This window comes from Ursus maritimus, unplaced genomic scaffold (genome assembly GCF_017311325.1).
Source record: "Ursus maritimus isolate PB19 unplaced genomic scaffold, ASM1731132v1 scaffold_32, whole genome shotgun sequence".
NCBI classification, from domain to species: Eukaryota; Metazoa; Chordata; class Mammalia; order Carnivora; family Ursidae; genus Ursus; species Ursus maritimus.
In genome coordinates this window covers 1,964,728-1,975,250 of record NW_024425786.1, presented here as the reverse complement: position 1 = coordinate 1,975,250, position 10,523 = coordinate 1,964,728, and the positions used below count along the sequence as shown (strand labels likewise).

General features: G+C 60.8%; 1 protein-coding gene across 1 annotated transcript in view; it reads right to left on the bottom strand.

Annotated features, from left to right (window-relative positions):
• The window catches only part of PRDM16 (PR/SET domain 16), a 212,774-nt gene that overhangs the window by 44,805 nt on the left and 157,446 nt on the right, over positions 1 to 10,523 (bottom strand). Inside the window, exon 4 of the mRNA XM_040645533.1 lies at positions 5,575 to 5,709. Coding sequence (XP_040501467.1) covers positions 5,575 to 5,709 — 135 coding nt within the window. The remainder of the gene's footprint in view (positions 1 to 5,574; positions 5,710 to 10,523) is intronic.

Here is a 10,523-nt window from a genome sequence, read left to right as displayed (position 1 = left end):
GCTGTGGACACCGGGCCCTGAGGCTGCCTGAGGGCTTGCGCGTTCGGTGTTTGGCTGCAGGCCAGAGCAGGGACAGGCCGGGAGCCGCCGGGGGCTGGGGCGCAGGCCTGTGTGTCTCTCTGGCCTGTCCGCCGGTGGGAGCCTTCCTCTGCCTGCTCTGGCCTCCTGCCGGGTCAGAGTTGAGCAGGAGCGCGGGGGCAGCACGTCTGGGTCGGCGACCCTCCGCCGGCTCCAGGAACATGCAGACAGTTCCTTCCTCTTGTCGACAGAGGAGACGGCGTGGCGTGCCTGGGCCTCGCCTCGCTCCTGTCTTCCCCTGCAGGGCTGTAGCCACTGTGTCCGCGTCCTCACGATCTTGCCGCTCTAACCCGCCACCGTCCCAGCTGCACACACGGGGGGAAAGTCCGGCACATTTCTCGGCCTTCGCCGTGCGGTTTGGACCGGGCGAGTGCGTCTGTGTGTATACACGGACGTTACCGGCTGCTTCAGCCGTCCTAAGTGGCGTTTCCTAATACAGCGTTCCGTTTGATGAACCCCGACGAGTGATTACAGCTGGCATCGGGAGGGCACAGTTGAATTTGTAGCTTATTCTTTGCGAAGAGAGGATCAGTTTGCTCTGAAGAGGGCGCCGGAAAATTGGGCAGCTTTCGGGACTCAAACGCATTTGACGTATACATTGAGTCTTTTGTAAGCCCGCCAAGAAACGCTGCGATGAACCCCCTGCCCTTTTCATTTCAAAGGGGAAATGGTATCTAATTGTTTGCCAGCGACCATTGAGACCGGCCAATCCGTTTACAATGTTTAATTTAGAAAATCATGGGGACGAGAGCAGAGGGAGGAAGGAACGGGGTGCTGGACGCCATCCCGCGAGATCCAACCCCGGCGGATGGCTCGCACGCCCCGACAGGCGACGGGCGACAGGCGGAGGGTCCGCGTGCAGGGAGAGGAAACGAAAGCGAAAGACATGGGGCCTGGGCAGCGCGCGCTTGGCCGGGAGCACCGGGTTTTCATTAAGAACCAGCGTTGGCTCTCAGGCACGCGGTGCTGCGTGGCTATCAGTGGGCTGATCTGCGAACGAAATGCTTTCTGTAGCACGCTTGTCTGCTTCCACTTTGGGGAGCCCCGGCCCCTTGGCCCAGGCGGAGCGGTCTCTGCCCCGGGGGGGGGCGTGCCGGTGCTGTTGGGGAGCCCCTGCCCCTCGACCGGCCCTGGGGGGGTGCGGCGGGGGCCTCGTGGCCTCTCCTCGGTGTGCGGGGGGCTCCGGAGCCCGAGTCGTGCTCCCCACCCTCTATTTGTGACCCCAGCACCGTGTCACGCCATCCTCAGCCCCGCTGGCCATGTGACCTTGCCCCAGGGAGGCAAGGCGGACCGGGAGAGAGCGCGCTGTGAACAGGCCTCCGTGTGCGCCTTACTCCCAAGCTCTTGTTTTCATTCCGAACATTAAAACCAACCCAGGAGCAGATCCTGTCCGTCTCCTGAGAGGATTCAAATGAACTCGTTTGCTCGTAATTGCGGGAGAAGGAACCAACCACTGGCGATCCGAGTGTCTCAGATTTTCCGAAAGGAAAAGCAGGGGCCGGCAGGCGGCAGGGGGAGAGGGAGGCGAAGTGGCCCGGGGGCGGAGGAGGGGTCACGCCACCCAGAGTGAAGCGAGGCGCCCGTGGGCTTCCTGTGCCTTCCATTGACGCTAAGAGGGAAAGGTAAATCAAAGCGCCCCGGCGTCTTCGGCTGTGATCTGACCACCCCCAAAAATGCCAGAGAAAAGCTCCGTCCGCCTGGCTGTCTCCTGCGGACGCTTTGTTCCCAGCACCCCAGCCGCCCCGAAGCCTGTGGCATCTCAGGACCGTCTGCGGGCTCCATGCGGGTAGTAAGCCACAAGTCACTGTGCAAGGGGCTGAGTCCAGGAGGGAATTCATGGCCCAGCATGGCCTCTGCTGCACTGCACTCCCCCGTCCAGAGCCGCAGAGAGGACACAGCAGAGTGACCAGCAGGCCACCTGTCCTCGAGGCCCCCCGGGGCTGGGACCTCTTAGAGCCACAGGACGCCAACAGGGGGGTCTCGGGCATCAATGAGATGCTGGAGGCAGGGTTGAGCTCACGCCGCGGGTGCCACAGTCCACGGAGGAGGTGCGTGGCTGTCTCCAGAGGACACGTCTCCTGCCCAGAGCTGCCTTCTTCTCTGCCAGATCACTTCTTCCGGGAGCCGTGACTTCCGAGACTTTGTCTTCGGGACCCTGAGACCCCCTCCTGCCCGGTCTCCTTCGTCTTTTCAAAACCGGGGCTGAGGTCATGTGACTTGAGTTTCTGAAAACCATCTGGCAAACCACACCCTACGTTATGGGTCTTTGATTTTCCGTCTGGACGTTGTCCCTTCGCTGTCCGTGCTGTCAGGAGCTGGTGTGTGTGTGAGATGGAGAGAGAGAAAGGGGGATTGTGCACCTCGGGGTGTCCGTGTGCGTGCGTGGTGGGGGGTGTCCGTAAGTGCAGGAAATCCTGGTAGAAACCCTTGGGATTACAGAAATCTGAGAAACCCCATTACTATCGTGTAATGTTTCCTTCTCAAAGAGAAGCCTGTCTTCAAAATCTTTGTTTTATTATTAATATTTCAGGGGAATTTTAGTCTGCTTCATAGCAACCGGTGTTTCCAACAGTCAGGACGGGAACGGAGGCACTGTCTGCGGAGGCTGCGGGGCCATCCCACCGAGAGAGAGCTAGTCAGCCTTGGGGAGGCTGTTGAAAAAATAGTTTTCTTAACCAAAAATAGTCTATTATACCCCTTTCAAAAAGACATTTCTGGGGCGCCTGGGTGGCTCGGTCGGTACGGTGCTGACTCTTGATTTCAGCTCGGGTCACGATCTCACGGAGGATCGAGCCCCGCTTCAGGCTCTGTGCTCAGCGTGGCGTCTGCTTGGGATCCCCTCGCTCCCTGTCCCTCTGCCCCTCTCCCTGCTCACGCGCTCTCTCTCAACATAAATAAATAATTTTTTTAAAAGGCATTTCTAAAATTCTCTTTATTCATCCAACAAATATTGAGGCCTGTGTGGATGTATCTAAGAGCAGTCTCTCATTTTATTAAGAGTTAAAAATTATCAGTATTATTTTGCAAAGGAGAATATGCCCCACAATTTGCTCATCTTCCTCTGTTATCTGATATGCAAAGGCAAGACTTTGGGATGAAAATCGAGGCACCTGACAGCCTTCTGAGCCCCTCCTGACCGGGGCCCGGCCGGCCAGCCTCCCGCCTCTCCCCTGCTCCTGGTTCCCCGCGTGACTTGGAGGCCACGGCACACAGCTGGTTAAATGTACAGGCGCACCTCCTCGGGCACCTCTTTGCTCTGTAGCACAAGGAACAAGCGCCGTGGTCCTCAGAGTTGCTCCAAGGGTGGGGGGTCCTCTCTCCCTCGAGGGCTGGGGATCTGCAATGCCCCAGGCAAAGCAATTTCGATGCTTTGGGTCATGTCGGTGTTGCATATGCTTAAATGGGCACCCCAAGTGCCCTCTGAGCAAGTGAGCGGAAATGGGGGTAGTTAATCCCCCGAGGCCGTGCTGGAGAGAAACATCCAGCAGGTGGGGAGGGGTCTGAAGGAATTTCGGTGTCATATTGGGTTTGAGTAAAAGAGCCGGGAGTGTTTCTGACCCTATGCTGGACCCTCGGGAAGGGTAAGCACCGGGGCACCAAAGTGGGGCTACGGGAATCAGTGAGACTTAAGGACCACCATTCCATCCCAGCAGAAGGTATCTCTGTCCCCCGGTGGAAAGAGATGGAAAGATGTTGCTGCAAAGTGGTCAATTTTACGGGGAGCGGACGTACACGCGCCCCTGAAATATTAATAATGAAACAAGCACGTTGGAAGACAGGCCCCCCTTTGAGAAGCTCACACATCTATTTGCTTTTCCAGAAGCTGGCCGCAAGCAGGTATCTACTTTGCTACTAAGGTCTGGTTCAAACACGCCAACAAACGTCTTTCTTAAAGAAAGAATCTGGATCCTTCGTTGCTCTATTCTGTGTCTCACAAGAGTGCCCCCCTGGGGCTGGCCCCACGGTGCTCCTCCCCCTGCCCCGCAGCTCCCGGACGCACGACCAAGGACACCGCGGTCCACAAAGGAAGGGGCCTTGGAAAGCCCATCTCTCCACGTGCCTACGTCCGATTCTCCTTCATTTGGAGGAAGGAAAAGTGTTTTTTTTTTTAAGTTCTAATTTTTTATGATTCTTCTTTTGCTTTAATTTCTGCAGTATTTTTTGTAATCAGAAAAAAAAAACCCACCTAATTTTCAAAATGCTGGGTTCTAAGTACAAGCTGTCGACATCCCAGGAGCGGAGGTGGATTCAGACTTCACGGGTTTGTGAAGCAAGCACCCGCTTGTGTTCAGCGGGGAACTGCTCAATCCAGGCTGAGCCCCAGGGCCGAGAGGGAGCCCGAACAGAAGAGGGAGAGCCGGGGGGCAGCTCACGGGGGTCCTGGGGACCTCCCTGGTGTGTGCTCTCTGTGTTTCTTAATGCAAAACTGTCTCTCTGAAGTCAAGAGTGTCGAACCGCTTTTAATGGTTTGCACAGGCGATGGGAGAATGTACCCTTTGTTATGTGGTCTCTGAAAACGTTTTTGAAAGCAGTGGAATCCCTTTTGCAGATGAAATCTCATGTGTAACCCCAAGATATTATAGGCAAAAGCAAACTGCTCTGTTGGGAGGGGCTGGGCCCCCCAGCATCCCGAGGAGCCCGGCAATCCGGGAGCTCCGTGGAAATGTGCCCGAGGTGCCTGGCTCTGGAGCATGGAGCCTCCAGGGGCCACTTGCAGACTTGTAATTAAAGATATAGACTAAGAGCTCCCAGCACTGGGGACGCGTGGCCTTCTAAGTCAAAAGAAACTCTGCATGGCATCTTCTATCCTGTTCTGCTCATGGGCCTGGATGGCCACCACGAGGAAGGAGAGCCAGAAATGTTTGTAGCAAGGATCAGGTGTGCCGAGCGGGTTCCTCGGCCTCCGGAGGGTTGGCAGCAGAAGTGAGGCGTCCCTTGGCCCTGGTGGGGCCGGGGGCTAAAGTCGGGTCCACCGAGCTCAGGAAAAATATCAGTTGGTGACCAGTGGGGCCAGGATTTTTTGCCCAAACAAGGCCGGTTCCCACCGCAGTCTGGCCAGGACGCCATAGGGATTCGCAGGGCGCTCCCGGAGGCTAGTGTGACCCTTCGGAGAGCCTGGCCAGACAGATCCCGGGAGACGAGGATGGTTCAGAAGCGGATGGGCCCGGCTCTGCACTTCCCTCCCGGGGCGGCACGAGCAGGGAAGGGGGCCCCCGTGGCTTCAGGACCTGCCGCTCCCGCGGCTTTCCTTCACGGAAACCACCATCTTTTGGTTCTCGAGCCCCGGCAAGCTGCCAGGTGAGGTCTCCGATGGAGCGACCGTGGGGTGTCGCTGAGCTCCCGGAAACTCGGTGCCGGCCAAGCGTCAGATTGCTGCCCCCGCCGTGGGACAGGGCTGGGCACGCGTCCTCGGCAGAGGCGCAGCTGACCCTTCAGCTCGGCAGGCCCCGCGGGTCAGTTGGGGGCCCCGAGGCCCGAGGCAAGCTCTGCACCTACCTGCTCGTTGATCTGGCACATGGTAAGGTTCTGGTCGTCGCAGGAGCACGCCACCCGGATGTACTTGAGCCAGCTGCCGGAGCCCGCCTGACCAGCGTCCATGCAGAGCTTCTCGGGGCTCAGGTCTTCGGAGATCTGGCGGGGCACAGAGAACCGGGGAGGGTCAGAGGTATCCTGTGTGCAAGTCTGCACGCTCTGCGTTTGCCCAATGAGGGGCCAGCTGGTCGGGCCCTGCAGGAAGGCAGCCCCCAGCACCTGGGCCTCAGCAGACCCCCCGGGCAGCGGTGAGGTCCTTGTCCCACCCAGCTGCCCGTCCCGGGAGCCTCCCAGAGCCCTGCAGAGAGGAGGGAGGATGGCCCTTTTGCTCACCGAGCGGACTGCTGCCCTGGCCTGGCAGTGAAGGGAGCCCCCAGGGTTGCAAGAAGCCCCAGCAGAGCCGTCCCACATGTGAGAGAGCAGAGGCCACTGTGTCTGAGAACAGAGCCCTCTGTCAAGGGCAGCTGGGGCGTGGGGCTGCAGGAAAACATTCTAGAAGGTAAAGGTGTTGTTGGGGTGTGTGGCTGCGTCTGAGCGGGGTGCGTGTGCACGCCTGTGTGTGTGTGTGTGTGTGCGCACGCCCGCACAGCACGCACATCTCCCCGAACGTAAGAAAAACATTCCGTGCCCCTGAAGGTGGAAAGTTTCCATTTGACGCCTGGGACCCGCAGAGGCCGGCCTCTCGGCTCACCCTCAGCGGCCAGCGCGCCCGTGACTGGCATATTGACTTTGTTGTTGCCACTGGTTTCTGAACATGCTTCTCAGGGTGTGCGTCTCTGAGCGGGTCACTTACCAGGAGGCCTGGTGCTGTCCCCTGCGGAGAGCGGGACACCCCACATCTCTGGACCCTGAGCTGAAGCTGCTGCAGCGTCCCCTCCCGTGCCCACCCCTGCTCTGTTCACTGCTGGCTTGGGGCTCTGAATCCAGAACCTGGGAGCCAGCAGCACCTTCCGGGGAAGTCCAGCCCCCGCTCTTAGAGGGCGAGGGAGGCTCTGAAGCCTCAGAGCAGGAAGGAGTGTCCAGGTGGGCAGGTGTGTCCTAGTGACCAGGGGTGTCCTGGCGGGCAGGGTGTCAGAAGGACACGGTAAAGTCAGGGCAGGGGGTAGTGACCTGTCCCAGCAAAGACCGAGGAGCCCGATTCCAGGCACCATGGCCTCTGCTCCCTGGACAGTGTCCTGAGCCCCTGTTCTGACCAATAAGGACCTGGGAAGGGCGAGAGGCCGCCCCCCGAGGCCTGGAGAAGCGGCTCCTAACCAGCCACTCAGGATGCTTTGTAACAGTTCAGATGCCCCCCAAACATCCACAGACGCTTTCTGAACGGCCACAGGCCGCAGCTGGCCGCAAGCGAGGAGGAAACGCAGTTGCGGGAGGCAGGTGTGTTGCTGCGGGATGCACAGAGCCTTCCGCTAATCCGTCTGCCCACGCACATGCGGGGCTCCCTGAAACCCTCCTGGAGCCCACGCAGGTCCTCCCATGCACCCCTCCCATGCAGGTGTCAGAGCCGATAGGCTTGGGCCCAGCTTTGCTGACGTCTCTGGAGGCTGATCCGGAAGGGACTTCGAACCCGGGGAACTCAGTTCAGTGATTCTCCTTTCTTGGGGGGGCTTTCCCCAAATGGGCCTCATTCTGAGAGAGGGGCGAAGGGCCAGGAGTCCTAGCCAGGGGGGAGATGAGAGGTGGACAGGTGGGGTTGGAGGGGCAGTGTGGTACAGAGCCCCCAGCCCTCTGCTGCCTGTGTCCAGACCCTTGGGATGCCAAGGGGCACGGGGGGCGTCAGGAGGCCACTGCAGACTGGCCAGCAGCGGAAGGAGCGCAGGCCCACGTGGGAGAGGCCTCACTCCAGGCACTAACGCCTCTCAGGGCCCCTCCCCCGCACCTCCCACCCCAACTGCAGGAAACCCACAGAAAAGACCCACAAAGCAAAACCTGTGGTTCGTGGCACCTCAGCTGGTGGGGCAGCACCGCCGCCTTCCTCTGCCGCAGGGGGGATGGGGCCGAGCGGTAGGGACCCAGGCAACCCACCCCTCCCCCCGCGGGGGCCTGGGCTCCAGGCGGTGCCCACCCCACAGCCTCCGTCACTGTCCACCCCCGCCCGTGCCACAGGCTGGGCTGGGGACAGGGTGCTGGCTGCTGGGACCACCACAGCCGCACGGGCTCTGCCCCCACCGTGGCCTCCACCCCCCCCCGTCGCCCCCCCCAGGCCTACTTGCTGCCTCAGGAGTGTTGCTTCACCTTGACCGGTGTGGGCCTGTCTCCCCCCGTAGTTGCTAGAAGAGTAACCCTAACTAACCAGCTAACCCCTGCTCTGAGGGCTTGGAAAACCTTCTTCATGCCGTTTGCTCACATGTGTGCGTGAGTGTGCGTGTGTGAGGGGCACTCAGGTGGGGGTGGGGGGCAGTCAGTTGTGCTTTTGGGAAAAGACAAACCAGCCCCAATGAGGAAGTGGCCCGAGGCAGCCTGCAGGGCCCACCTGCCCCCACAAGAGGCCTTGGTTTCCAGTGCCTGCACCCTCCTGGGGGGGCCTTGCCCCCTGTGAGTCCTTCTGCAATGCCCTCCTCCATGCCCCGCTCTCCCGTCTGTCTTGGGGACGCTGCCCCGTGTGGGAATGTCCTGGGATGCGGGTCTCAAACACAGACGCGGGGGCCCCGGCCAAGCCCCTGACCCTGGGCGGGGACTCTGTCCTACAGCCTCAGTCCCCAAGGGGCTCTTGGCCTTCTACCAGGAGGGGAGCTCCGTGCTGCACGGGGGGCTGCTCCTCGGCTGCCCCCCCATCTCTGTCACCGCAGACAGAGTGCTTGACCCTTTGGGCGCTCCAGGGCCTTGTCCTGGGGGCAGGTGAGGAAGACGGGGAGGGCTGAACCCCCTGTGGCCCTCCAACTCCTGCAGGGTCCGTCCCCCGGCTAGCGCCCCTCTGTCTGTGAGCCAGTGCGCCCGCTGCCGCACACCTGCGGGCCCAGGAGCCCACCAAGCTGCCCACAGCCTGGCGTGTCCGTGACCCCACAGCACCATGGGGAACGCCTTCTGGATGGGCAAACCCTGCCTTCCAGGGAGCTCGCTCGGTCCTCGTCACATCCACCTCTCTTTTCCACAGGCTGGCTCCTATTCCGACCCTGCCCTGTGCCAGGCAAACCGTCCAGGTCTCTCCTGCACGTGTGAAGGGCTGGTCCCTTGGCTACGTGGGACACCGATCTGTCCCTGTCCCTGTCCGGGTGCAGCTCTGGTGTATTCCCACTCCGGCCAGCAGCCTCCCTCCCCCTGACTCCTGTGAGATGCCCCTCCCCTTCGACCCAGAAGACCTGGACCCCAGCCCCTGACGGTTTAGACGGTCACGGGGTGGGAGTTACCCCTAGCAGGCACCGCGGGTTGGAGGAAACCCCTTCTCCCTGAAACCCTACCTCTGAGCCGCATCAAGCGAGATGCTGGCCCTTTGCTGCAGAGAAGGCAAAGTCCCGGTCCCGGGGCCCCGAACCAGCAACGCACGCGGAGAAGGGCCCAGGCCTGTGTCTGCCATCACGGTGGGCGTCAGGGGCCTCACCTGGGCACAGCTGGGCACACCTGAGTGATGGAGTGGGAGGGGCCAGAGCTTGGGAAGCTGCTGCTTTTCTTCTTCAGACCTGGGATGTGCTCCTAGGGGACCCAGGCCTGTGGTCCCGGCTCTGCGGGCAGGACACTGCAGGCCTGGCTCTTGCCTGGGGTGCACGGCCCAATGCCCTCTCTGACTCCACAAAGGGAAAAATGGGGTGCAGACATTTGCCTCCCCCTTGCTTCCCTTCCTTTCATCTCTCCGTGTCCCCCAGGACTCAGTGGCTGAGCTGGGAGCTCACATCAAGAGCCCGTGGTGTGGGCGCGGGTCTCTTTGTGCCTGCATGACCCCTCCCCGGGTCACCACAGGCCTCCGAGGCAGGGGCTGGTATTGTCCTGTTTCCCATAAGAGGAGATGGAGACCCCAGGAGTGGGGGTCTGGAGCCGCGTCAGGGGCCAGAGGGAGGGTCCCTGTACCTGCTCCGAGACCTGTAGGATCCTGGAGTTGGGAACGCAGGCTGGGACGCAACAGGTCCCTTTCTCGGCCTCTTTCACAGTGAGATACTCCAGTGCCCATGGGACAGGTGAAGGCCACCCCTCCCCAGCTTGGCAGCAGGGTTGAGGCCTGCTCTGGCCTCAGGGGGTCGAGGCCGTCCCACGTGGAAGGAGGAAGGATGATACTGAGCTCTGATGCTGCGGGAGGCACCAGGAGGAAGGAAGGGCTGGCCAGCCCCCGGGGCACCTCCTCCCGGCCCCTGGGCCCTTTAGCTGGCAGTGGCCTCCAGGGCCTTGGGGCTGAGTCTCTTCCCAGATTTGAAATCTGGCTCCCCTGCCTGATCCCACTCCAAAGTCTTGCTTCGGGTTATTTGGGGCCGAGCCTCGGGAATCCCAGAGCCTCCAAATGAAGCTACCCTCCTGCCTGTTCTCCCCACTCGGCCTCGCAGGCCCCCCCACCCCAGTCCCCCTGCCAGGTCCTCCAGCTCATAAATCACCCCCATCAGAAATGCTGAGTTATGAAGCAAAAGGATGGAAAAATTCTCGTAACCTTGACAATTTTTTTTGCACATCATTTGAGGTTTCCTGTACTTCTAATTTGTGGGCTCTCTGCTGGGCTGTTTCTCTCACATTTAACAGGTCCGGCCCCCACCGGCCCTGTCCGGGGTGTGTGTGAAGGCAGGGACGCCGCGGCATCTGTCGTCAGCTCACCTAATGGATTCCGAGCATGTAGCAAGACGTGGGCCTGGGAGTCAGCCCTCCTGCCACCCTGGCCTGGGGCGGTCAGGTGGCTCCATGGAAGACCGGGCAAGGTGTCTGCCTGCTGCAGTGGTCGGGGGGCCGGGGGAGGGCCTCCTTCTCCTACCCTGACTCCTTCTCTAAGGGCCCACAAAGCC